This window comes from Artemia sp. Qi Xiang Cuo, chromosome 5 (assembly GCF_049724085.1).
Source record: "Artemia sp. Qi Xiang Cuo chromosome 5, ASM4972408v1, whole genome shotgun sequence".
Classification (NCBI taxonomy): Eukaryota; Metazoa; Arthropoda; class Branchiopoda; order Anostraca; family Artemiidae; genus Artemia; species Artemia sp. Qi Xiang Cuo.
The window spans coordinates 62,139,323-62,152,693 of NC_142798.1; the positions used below are offsets into that span (position 1 = coordinate 62,139,323).

Here is a 13,371-nt window from a genome sequence, read left to right on the forward strand (position 1 = left end):
CTGCTGGTAAACCATATTGTTCTTTTGATGCAAATGATTGTTACCCAAGGAGTTGTACCGTCTTCTTTTTCAATCGGAGATCTCACTCCAATTCCAAAGAAAGGTAAACTCGTTACCCAGTGCTTGTCCTTCCACCTTGTAACAGTGGCTACTACATTCTGTAAGGTTTTTGAACTTCTGTTCATTGACCATCTGAACGCGAAATGCTATGTTCCACCTTACCAATTTGGATTCCAGCCACGTCTCAGTTGTGCCCACGCTTTGTCGGTTGTCACGAACGCATTGATCGATGCTGATGCACTAAGTGAAACTCTCGTGTTGGCTGGGCATGATGTTCGTAAAGCGTTCGACTCTCTCAATCACGCCGCTATGCTACTCTATGCAGCAAAACGTGGAGTGAGCCCCTCATATATCACAGCCATTCGAGACATGTATTATCGTCTTAAAGTTTGCCTAATACTTCACCCAGTAGCTAAAATTGACGGCTCTCTAGTCTACGCACCAACCCCTAATATTTTTGTCAATGTCAAAAAAGGTACCCGCCAAGGTGCTGTTTCTTCCCCTTCACTCTTCAATAATGGAGTTCTTGATGCACAGCCGTTCTTGATTTATATCTCGTATGGTATGCTGATGACATTCTGAATATGAGCCGCACTATCCAGCGCATAAGCGAGATTTTCGCAACGCTACAATCTGAGTATGCACAACTAGGTCTTCAGTTCAATGCTGAAAAGTCCGAAGTTGTATTCTTCAACTGGAAGCAAGCGTCGCCTAGGGATATTCCTCTTGGTAATAGTAGGATTAAGCCAGTAGATCAAATCACCCACCTCGGTCTTCCCATTGGTTCGCCAATAATCCGCACGCGACAGTTATTAATTGCTCACATTGAGCGTAGAGTTGGGCTATCATATGCATCTTTTGTAACTAATAAGTTACGGTTCAACCGCCATCTTCTCTTGAAACTTTATAACTCTGTCGCTCTACCACATTATCTGTACATATCACCGTTTCGGAAAATGCTCACAAATTCTGATAAGTTAAAAGCTTGTTCAGTTTTCTTCCAGTTCGCAAAATATCTTTTACATTTTCCCTCTTGGACGCGCAATTCTTATCTAATTATAAAATTAATTGCTGACCCCATTATAGCTATGGAAAAGCAAATTCATGCGTATAATTGCCGTTTAATGAAGCTGAATCATCCCTGGTCGTCAGTACTGGCCCAGTAGTTAAGATGTATTTGTTGTGCTTTTTTAAGTGTTTGTTTTCACGCTTAGTGTAATTGTTGCAGTTTTTAAACTGATTGATGATTCTCTTTTCGTACGAGTCGAATTTAAGTGACGCTGGTTATTCTCAATCTTGGTGTCAATTTTTCTCTGATACATATTACTAATAATTTAATTGTTTATTAATCATCGGTTCTTTTAAGCATATTGCTTTAAGTAAAGTTGTAAAAGAATCCGTGATTGAATAATTTCCTTGTTTATGTTATTTATGTATATCAGAGTAAATGAATCAATTGTTGAGAGATATCTGAGTTCAAGACCAGTCGATGAAAGTGTTGTGTAAATTTTTTTACCGTTTATTTTCATATTTAAACAATTTGATACTATTATCTACTGTATATCTTTTTTAATTAGCTGATGATTATTTGGGTTATTTATTTATTTTTTCTTTTTACCAATTGCGGCTTGATGCAATGATGTTTATATTGTTTATGTTTGTTCAGTATTTAGGAGCCAAAAAAAAGAAACATGTCGCGTACCTGCAGAGCAGTGCATAATTGAGTTTTTCTTTCTCGTTTTGTGTAATTTGTTCTAAGAGCTGATTTAGATCTTAGCTCCAGCGTTCGTCATTAAAAACCACATGTATAACTCGTAAGTTTATGTGTATTGCTTTTTTTTTCTTTTTACCAATTATGGCTTGATGCAATGATGTTCATATTGTTTATGTTTGTTCAGTATTTAGGAGCCTAAAAAAAAAAGAAACATGGAACATCCAACTTCTAATATATATATATAAATATATATATATATATATATATATATATATATATATATATATATATATATATATATATATATATATATATATATATATATATATATATATATATATATATATATATATATATATATATGTATGTATATATATATATATATATATATATATATATATATATATATATATATATATATATATATATATATATATATATATATATATATATATATATATATATATATATATATATATATATATATATATATATATATATATATATATATATATATATATATATATATATATGTTTTTTTTATGTTTTGTCGTATATATGTTTTGTTTATTTTTCTCAGATTTCACCCTTTCAGACTGTAATAGCCTTTTTAGATCTGGAATTATAATAGGACAAGAATTGAACTTACTTGGTGATCGCTAATTTCTCTTCGAACGCCGTTTCAAAGCTGTCATTTGATTTAATTGATTGTGTGGCGTAGTCATCTGATGGGCAAGACGGCGAGAGACAAGGATTAGATGCAACAGAGTCGTTTATTCTATAGATTTCTTCGTTTGACCCATGAGAAGAGTTCTAAAAAATTATTATTGATTCATTGATTAGAACCATTAAGCATAACTGAAATAAGTCATCATTCTTCTTAAATACTGCAAGGAGGTTTGATAATAAATTGACCAGCTCCCAAGATGCTAATTATGAAAATGTCTTTAGTCAAAACTGAACGGCTAGAGCATTCAGTCAAACTCAACCTGTCGAAAGCGGATTTGATAAATTATTACTGAGTTTGCTGTTGCCAAACACAGCTTTGGATATCGTAGGAAGCGCAACAGTGCTGCCAATAAAGAGCGAAGTGGGGAACAATGTATTATTTTTGTTATTTTTTTTTTACCAAGGAACTTCGCATAGAAGGAGTTGTAGAAACTTCAAAAGGAGCTTATCCAATTGGAAATTAAAAGTTACAGTACCTATTTTTAAGAGTCAAAAGTTATTGTAGGGCAACCAGCCCCCTCCAACGCTCAATTAATTCTCAACTACATCCAATCAAAATTTTGAGATTGCCTTTTTGTTCAACATAGTTGTAAAGTCCAGTAACTGTCTTTCTGGGGATTTTAACGCCCCCAGAGCCTTCAGGACAAGGGCTAGCAGTTATGCAATTCTCCCATTGTTTACATAATTTTTTTTTGTTGGGGGGGGGGGGGGAGAGGGCAGGTTTGATTCTTTCTGCTCAAAAAGACCAATGGTGTTCAGATGAAGCTTTCAGAAAATGTTGAAGGGAGGGTAAAATTAAATCAAGACACATTATGCCCATACAGGCCGTCAAAAAAGCGTAACTTACACTTAACTGAGGGCATTAAGTTGGAACTTTTGGGGAACGATGAGGGGGATGATCAATTGGCCGAAAAGGCCATATTTGCACGCTAATACTACTAGTGCTACTATTACTACTTCTGTCGCTTCTACTACTCCTACTACGTACTAGAACAACTGCTTTTGTAGCAGTTGTTTTAACTATTATTATGGCTGAGGATATTGAGACGACAATTCGAGGAAATGTTGTGGGGAAAGTTAAACTAAATCAACAACATCCAATGTCCATACAGATTGTCAAAAGAGCGTATCGGCAATATCTTTGAACAGCTCAGTGCATCAAGCTAAAACTTCCAGGGCATGATGAGGAGGATGTTCAGTAGATCAAAAGGCAACATGTGCGTGCTAATACTAATGCCCATGCCTCCACTGTTACTACCACTACTTCTAATATAGCATTACTACTACTACTACTACTAAAACTACTATGATACTAGTACTATTAAGGTTAAGTGTATGAAACTGAAAATTTAAGAGGATATTGAGGGGAAACTTAAGTTAAATCAAAACACCTTGTTCGTGTAGGTCGTTAAAAGGACGTTTTTCAGGAATAGCTTAAGGTATAAAGTTGGAACTTTCAGGCTTAGAGGGAAGATCAATTGACCAAAAGGGAATAGGCACACACTACTTCTAATGCTACCACCACTACGGCTACTACTGCTGCTACTCAAGCTACTATTCCCATATCAACTAATACTAAAGCTAAGATTTTAAGGTGACAATGTTAGGGAATGTTGAGGGGGAAGGCGAAGTAAATTATAACACACTATGGGCATATAGGTTTTCGAAAGGGCACATCGGTAATATTGTAACAACAGATTATAGTATTAAGTTAAAACTTCAAGGGCTTGATGAGGGGGGCACTCACATAACCAAAAGGCAATATGTGCATGTTACTGGTACTACTGCTACTGCTGTTAGTACTATTACTGCTACTTGTGATACTCTTACTACTACTGCTGTGACTATTAATACAACTAAGGCTGAAGGTATGAAAGCGAAAATTTTAAGGAATATTGGAGGGGAAGTTGAACTAAATCAAATCACACTGTGTCTAACCAGGCTGTCAAATAAGTGCATCCGCAATATCTAGGAACGGCTTGAAGAATTAAGTTTAAGCTTTAAGGTCATTTGGTGGGGATATTTAACTAAGTAAAAAGCACTATGTGCACTTTACCCCATTTACTTTTGTTATGACTGCTAAAACTATTACTTATACTGAGAATAAGCGCAATAAAGTAAAACTTTCAAGGAATATTTAGTGGAATATTGAACTAAATCAAAATACACTGTATATATTTAAACTGCTAAAAGGATATATGAACAATTTTTCATTAACAGCTTGGGGTATTAAGTTGAAACACGAGCGAGGGATAGTGGGGGTCCGGCCTCCCTACTATATGGAATAATTTCTGTTTATTTTAAGTTTTAATGTTGCTTCTTACTTTCAGATGAAAAAAACTTCTTTTTTTATATCTAATTGTAACTTAAGAATGAACCATGTCAAATTAGCTTTGCTCAGTAAAGGTTTGAATAAATTTGGAAGATTATCAAGAAAACAAGCAAAGAGCCAGACAAATATAAATACTTCCCTTACCTCCTTTTCTTTCCCTATTTTCCTCTTATTCTTATACATATCCCACATATCCCGCAAAAACTTGTAAACCGTGTTCATTTATATATAAGAATTACCTGCATGATTGAACTACAGTCCCAATCAAGGCCATATCCCGGTGGGGGAGGACATGTTACCGTGTTTGACCCCCCCCCCCCGACTCAGAAATTCTTGTCCGACTTGCATAAAGGTAACATAAATACGTATAAACAAATTTTTTATTTGTTTTGTAGTTTTTTTGAACCTCCACCCCCCTAAAAGAAAACATAATCCCATCCCCGAATAAAAATCTTAGACGTGCCCTTGGTCCCAGTCGTTCACGGGCATGGCTTTATTCACTACGCTGTTTAGATAATTTTAGATAATTGCATATTATATGAAAATGGAAACGAAGACAAGTAGCCTAGTTTGTAATTGAGAAAAAACTACTTTTTTTTTTTTTTTAGATAGATAGATAGATTTATTTTCCATATACCATTAAAATAATTACATAACAATCTACAAATCCCCACAAAGGCTCCATGGCCTGTAGGAGGGGGACTATGAAAAGATCAAATAAACATTAAACATTTAAACGCTTAAGATTTAAACAATATAAACCTAACATTAATATTTAAACATATAAACATAAGCATTTGAACTTTTAACATGTAAAGCATTTGCTTCATAAAACGAAAAAAAAGAAAAAAAAAGGAGAGTTCACTAAATAGGCTTTATCAAACTACAGTGAATCACAACATCTAAAAAAAAAAAAAAAAACAAAAAAAAAAAAATTAAATGAAAAAAAAACTATTGGCAGCAGGCAAAAGTAAAGAAAATTAAGCACATGAAAACAAATATTTTTTTACTTGTCTTTTGAAGGTGTCAAACGAGTGGCATTCTCAAGCCGAATCGGGAAGGGTATTCCATGTCAAATGACACGCAACAAAAGGATTAAAATCGGATCTTATTGTTGGTGTATGGGGAATTTGGATATTTAGAGAACTACGGAGTTGATAATTTGACCGATCAGATAAAAAAGAAGACGTAAATCTAAGGAACCTAGGAGTATAACCATGGAGCTGAAGAAAAGCGAAAGACGCAGAGTAAAGAATATAAATTTTTTCAATATTAAGTAATGGTTTAGTTGCCGAACGATTTACACCCTGGATAAGCTTTATAGCTTTATCATAAGTATTCGAAAGCGGTTTGACAAAAGAAGGGAAAGTAGACATCCATATGACTGAACAATAGGAAATATAAGAATGAATTAAGCTATGAAATAGGATTCTTAGAATTAGTCCTGGAAAAATATGTTTTAGTTTTCTTAGAATATCAAGATTTCTGCATACCTTCATTTTAATCAAATCAATACGGTGTTTAAAAGATAAATTTTCATCTAGGAGGATACCTAGGAAACGGACATGGCCATCCTTTGGTCTACTAATAAAGCCTTTGGATATTTGAATTTCAGATAATTGAGGACAAGCCTGGGATATACGAGAAAAAACTAAAAAACTAGTTTTAGAAACATTTAAGGCAAGAGAGTTAGCATCAAACCAAATTGAAACTCTCTCAAAGAGGTGCACTAACTTTGTACGAACCTCATCCTTTGTTCTCCCGGAAGTAATAAGGGTGGTATCATCGGCAAAAGTAACAAGAGAATCCGAGGTATGCAAACTATAGTTATGGGTAAGGGAGACTGTTGGATGACATAGACGACAGCAATAAAGAGGGTTTTTTATTTCTAACTACAAAAATTAGGTCATTTAAATAAAGTAAAAACAGTGCCGGCCCTAAAACTGACCCTTGAGGGACCCCCTGGTTAACACTTGATGGTGAGCGAAAAAGCGGATCAACAGAAATTATCCTACCAGACAAGAAAGACCTGAACCAAAAAAACGCAATACCTCTTACGCCAAAATGAGAAAGTTTAAATAGAAGAACACTATGGGTTAAAGAATCAAAAGCTCTACGAACATCTAGAAACAAAGCAGCAGGAATCAAATGGGAGTCTATGGCAGAGTGAAGATAATTCAGTAAAACTGCACAAGCATGCTCAGTCGAATGACTTGCTCGAAAATCAAAATGAAAATAGTGAAAAAAATCTTTAGAAGTAAGAAAATTATTAACACGAGAAAGCATCGCCTTCTCAAATATTTTGCTAAATACAGACAACTAAGAAATTGGCCGATAGTTGGCTGGATCATTTCGTGTTCCCCCCTTATATAATATGATGACTCGAGCACGCTTGAGACTACTCGGGAAAATACCATGCTGAAAGGAGAGGTTAATAAGTTTTGTTAAGGGATTAATAATGGAAGGAAGTATGAACTTAATTACTTTAGTAGGAATATTATCAGGGCCAGACGACGAACAATTTTTCAATCCCATAACAATTTTAGCTATTTCTTTCTCCGTCACTGGTTCCAAAAACATTGACTTCATACAAGGTGGCCCAAGATAAGACCTGAAGTTGGATCCTGAAGACCTGAAGTTGGATCCTGAGACTGAAGTCTTTAAGTCCTTGCAATACCTGGAATTTTACCTTGGGTCATGGATACAGGATTTAAGTAGTGCGTCTCTGAGAAATAAAACTACTGATGCTGTGTAGTATTACCAAGCAAAATCATAGAGCTAAAGTAGCCTATCCACCTAAACGCAAATTTTGCCTTTTTTCTTCAATTTACTGCAATTTTCGTTATTTCGAAAAAAAATTATTCTATACATTTATTGTGGATACCTTCCATGGAACATAGGGGTTTAAACCTCGGTCCCGTTCCGCTGCCACTAAGGATGTTTAGGTGATAGTTGAAATGGATAAAGTACGGAAGAAAATAGGTCATGTCTGAGCAAAACGAATATATATATATATATATATATATATATACATATATATATATATATATATATATATATATATATATATATATATATATATATATATATATATATATATAGGAAAAAGTGTTCGGCTATTTCTTGGCAAAACCTAGTAACTAATAGTAAAGAGCTATTTGATATGATTATTTATTGACTGCCAGGTTGTAGGATTTCTATTCTCATTGACGAAATAGCTGCAACAACTTGATTAGTATTGACACTTGGTATTCCTACAACCAGATCAGGAGAACTACCATGAATTTAGTTATGGAATATGAGATCAGGGGGGAAGGGGAAAAGAAGATTGGATGAGGAGGGGATTGGAACATTGGGAAGAAGATGACAATTATACAGTAAATCTTGAAAAGTACCAGACTGGAGAAGAATGTAGTGGGACTGACGACTTCACTAGTAAGCAACGTTATCAAACTACAGTGCAAGAAAGCCGACGCAACTTTAAATGTGATGAAATGAAAAAAAAAGTGTCTCATCGAGAAAAGTTAGGATTTACCATACTCTCCCGTGTAATTTCACACTAGCTCAATATCCTTACCAAGTCAATTAAAACCTTTAAATTCAGTAAATTATTGGAAGTTCTAACGCTCAGACGCAAGTTATGATAACAAAGAAAATGTTTCAAATTGGTAGGGATATTAGCCATTTATGAGAAAGAATTTTCGTTTTCAGGAGTCTTTCTTATTGAGGATATCTCTGTAAAATTGTTTACTTATTTTATTATTGGGAAAGAGGATATATTTGAAGTTTTGTATCCAGTTATTAAAAAAAACATTCCACAGCAGAGGTTTTCTAAAGAAAAGTAAAGTATATACTGAATTCATCTTAGAAATTCTTAATAATTATGGATTTATTGAAGTTAAAAAGGACAAAACATTTAAAATGTTCTTTGTTTTCAGTAAATTGCAAGTTATATTATGGTTTTTAGAAGTCATGGGGCGTGCAACCCTTACTCCTCTTAGTTTTTGCTCGTTTTGAGTCTGAATCGGTTATTTATTGTAATTCCTGTTCGTTTAGGTTTCATTTAATTATTGATGGCGGTTTACGGTAGTTTTATCGATGCACGAATTTTTTACTGTATTTTTGTTCATCTTTGATTTAAATTTGCTCTTTTCTTTTCTTTGAAAAACTTCTTTTGTGTAAAAAAGTTTTCAAAATGAATTATATCGAAATTTCGTATGATCTACAGAAGCCTGATCAGGTTATATTTATTATTGACTATAATGGGTAAGATGATTTACTGCACATACCTAAGCAATTTTACAAGCAAACTAAGTTTTTTTACTAAGGGTACCATTTCAGCTCTCTTTTAAATAGGAGATAAGAGCCTATGAAGCTCCGAAATGTCAAGCTTTTTTGATCATAATGTACTTAGTCTTAGTAGCTCATTAAGAAATTGTAATCATTTAAATGCTATATAGCAGTAATAGAAATGTTGCCCAAAACACGGTGTGTTTCGTAATAACCATAAACATTAGCATGAATCCAATCCCCATAGTGTCAACCCACAATTAATATCAACCCTACCAATTAAAAACAAGCCGTTACCAGGGTTGATGATACCCAGGAAGAAATTGGCCTTAACCTCCCTCGAAATCTGAAAGTTTTTATGCCAACTAGCAAAGACTATAATCATTTTTGGATGATCTTCAATAAGGACTATTCAAAGGAGGGGGAGTCCCAGGGGCAACTATTCACAAAAGTCTATTGGGTAGGGGCAAAAAATTTCTAAAACAAATATTTGTTGAAGATACAAAAAAAATATATTTTTCAATATCTAGGGAGGGCAATATCGCTGATTTTTGTTTTTTTTTCAAAAAGTAAAACACTATTATAGGTTATTTGTGGAATTTAAAGGAAGTGGAGAAGTACCCCCCCCCCTCCCAATTCGTGGAATTGTGTTTTGACTAGCTTTGTCTAAAGATCACAACGTATGCAATGCATAATCGCTATTTACGTAAGCATGAGTAAAGATCACGAATCAGTTTTTACCCTTCTTGCTAAAATCTCTGAGCAGGTGTCAAAAGCTAGCTAGCTGGACACATACAGGGGCTAGAAAATGGCTTAGCCCAGGGTCTCCCCAACTCAAACCTTTTTTAGACGTTTTGTCCCCCAAAGAAATTTTAAGGCTTCAACCATTAGTGATGCCAATCCACGAAAAATGGAGTGGGGAATAAAATGTTTCGATTTTTTTTTGGTGGGGGGTAATTTTTTTTAAAACAATTTTTCAATGAAGATACTAAAACGGGTATGTTTAAAGAAATACTCCAAAAAAAGGGGTTTTTTTGTATCTAGGGGGGTATCTAGGAGGGCTTTCCCCTACTCCTTCCCAAATTGATGCCACTGTTCCCTATCATCTTGAAAAAATATTTACATGTGTTCTTGGCTAGCTAGTACAATTTGTTCTGAATTTATCTGCCTTGAAGATGCCTTCTAAAAATGTGTGTTCCAGAAAATTGTTGGCAAGTTGAACAGAGCATATGAAAAAGATGCGCTCAAACCCTTACGAATTGCTAGTAAGATCGTACAAGAACGTAGATAGGAGGTGGAATTGCCCTCCACCGAACTCTCTAAGTGTTGACTATTTGGTCGAGCGATTTCTTATATTGTTCACGTGTTTCAGCTACTTTTATAAAAAGATTACACTTAGGCCTGCACTAAATTCTAGCTACAAATGCGGTGAGTGTACTTTAAAAATGCATCATGGAATTGAGAACAGCAATGTGAACGGAAACAGAAAGGAGAGGAAATTATGTAAGTTATTCGCTACCCCAAGATCATTGAAGTATACTTGAACTAAAGCAGACGGACATCCAGTTTTGAATGTGTTGACCGTAAGACGTTTGCGGTCAAATAATTAAATAATAAGAAATCTGACAGATGAATAAGTTCCTGTTTACCATCAACAAAACCAGGTTTGTGAAGTGTGAAGGGTGTCCTCTACCGTTGAAAGAAAGTAGGGTTAATTTCGCACGCAATAGTGAACTAACCACTTCCTGAATATGGATGATAGGACTTTTAATGTACCTTTACCCTCAGCTGTCACACTTTGCCCAAATGATATCCTCGATTTCAAGGACTCTTAAAAAGAAGGATCGTTTAAACCTGAAATATTCGTAAAGAGAAAATCCACCTCTTACGCAAGGGCCTCAGGGCTGGGAGTTCCCCAAAATAATAGAACATCTGGGATTATTTTTTTGAAAAATCCTGTCTGGTTTAATATTTTTGTAATTGTGCTACATCACCATAGAAAAATGTATGTGTATGTGCCTATCGGAATTGTTCTCCAAATACTAAATGTACATTCCATTTCCTAATTTTTCCTGCTCTTGACACAAGAACAAAACAAAACTAAGCACAACTACGTATACACGCAGTCGAGGTAGTCCGGGATAAGAGACAGGGTTAGAGACACGAACTCTCGAACTTTCTTGAATTAAAAATCAAGATTTTGCTGTAGGCATCAATACATGGCTAATTGTAGAAAAAAGCCAAGACAGATAGTCCGAATAATTGAGAGGTAAAAATGTTTAAATGGCACGGGTAAATGACGGGAGTAAGTATGACTCACTTACTGGACAAATACTTCTTTTTGTTTTTGGAAAGGCACGTCTGCCTAGAGTCTCAGGCAGGTTGACCAAGAATTTTAAATTGACATAGGACCGTTAGATTGCCTGGAACGAGAGGCAAACAAGACACGCGCACCTATGGTCTTAGGAAGGTTGACCAAGAATTTAGAATTGACACAGGACCATGAATTTCCTTGGAATAACAGGCAAACACCGTTTAAAGCCATCATCATTTTCCGAATAGTACCTATTCATTGCCTAAGCTCAACCCCACATTCTGAGCAAATTTCAATTTTTCACAAATTTTTCAAATCTTTGGGTCACTTGCCCGAGACTCTGGGCGGCTGGGTGCCCCCAAATATTGTCCCAAATTCCTATCTCAATTTAGCACTTGTTCATGGATGCCCACCATCTCCAATCACTTTCCAAATAGTATCTATTCATTGCCTCAGCTCAGTCCAGCATTCTGAGCAATTTTCAACTTTTCATGAATTTTTCAAGTTTTGTGTCATTTGCCTGAGACTCTGGGCCCGTGGGTGCCTCCAAAAATTGTCCCAAATTCCTCTTTTGCCTTAGAACTTGTTCAAGGATGCCTAAGGCCATGAAAGCTTAGACCGTTTTCCTAGTGGTAACCATGTGCTACACACATACCAACAATATTTGTTTCATTTTCAAATGGGGTCCAAATCTAGCCAATGTCCATCGCTTAGCATTCAAGCCTTTTGGAAAGGCACGCCTGCCTAGAGTCTCGGACAGGTTGACCAAAAATTTAAGATTGACATAGGACCGTTAGATTGTCTATAAGGAGAGGCAAACCAGGCACGCCCGCCTATGGTCTTAGGAAGGTTGACCAAGAATTCTGAATTAACACAGGACCGTTAAATTGGTTGGAATCAAAGTATAATCACCTACGGAACAAGTACTGACAAAACCTATCCTCTCCACACAAAAAAAGTGACCCTTTGTCCGCGTCTCCGGAGACGATTCCATACCTATGCGAACCTGGCAACTAAATACCGTAGTTACACAATTCAATACAACTTTCCCGGTCACTCGTCGCGTGAATCACGCTCTAGCATAATGTATTGGCTCGTAGCAAAGTACTTTGGCTCGGAACGATTAAGTAGTACAGCACTTTGTGTCTAGAGGCGCTGAGGTACGTGGGGTCACTTTTGGAGAGTTTTGTCAGTACTTGTTCCGTAGGTGATTATACTTTGGTTGGAATGACAGGCAAACAAGCGTTTAAAGCCTAATAGTGAGGGGCCCAAGCAGGCAAGTGACTTGGATAAAGTTCTCAACTGGGGACCAAGTCCTTATCAAGAGGAGGGGTACCTGGTTTGAGTACCCCCTACAAAATTTTTTGACTCCTAAAAATGTAACAAGAATGAATATAAACAAAATTTTAATACATTTTTGGAAGTTTTTGTGTAAAACATCCCCTGAAAGATACTCCCCCTCCCACAACAAAATTCTGGATACGCCGTGCTGGGAACACTAATTTCCAAAACGACATATCTTTCTTTATTCTTATCATTTAATAGTTTTTTTTTATCTTTGTCATAATGATAAGTGATTACTTATAGTTTTGATACGACTGTGTAAATATTAAATAGAAATGATATAGAAGATCCGAAATTAGGAAGCGCTGGAGCACAGGCAATTTTCTCAATCAATCTTTTAATATATGAATACTATGGTGTAATTTTTTCTTTACGTTTTTCTTAAAAATGTACTAGAAATATAATAAAAAATGGACTTAGGAATTGAACCTCGAAGCCTATTTATTTTGGATATTAGAGTTTTCAGGTGGTAGGTATTCCTATCGAAAAAGTTTTTAAACAGGCTAGCTGAGTCAGACTAAAGGATACTAAAATTATTAAACTGGATACAATGATTTTCAGTTGATTTATAAGTCTTCTCTGGGCACG

General features: G+C 35.3%; 1 protein-coding gene across 1 annotated transcript in view; it reads right to left on the reverse strand.

The window, feature by feature from the left end:
• LOC148952352 (uncharacterized) overlaps nucleotides 1-13,371 on the reverse strand; it is a 32,153-nt gene that overhangs the window by 9,133 nt on the left and 9,649 nt on the right. Inside the window, exon 4 of the mRNA XM_089088941.1 lies at nucleotides 2,424-2,587. Coding sequence (XP_088945067.1) covers nucleotides 2,424-2,587 — 164 coding nt within the window. The remainder of the gene's footprint in view (nucleotides 1-2,423; nucleotides 2,588-13,371) is intronic.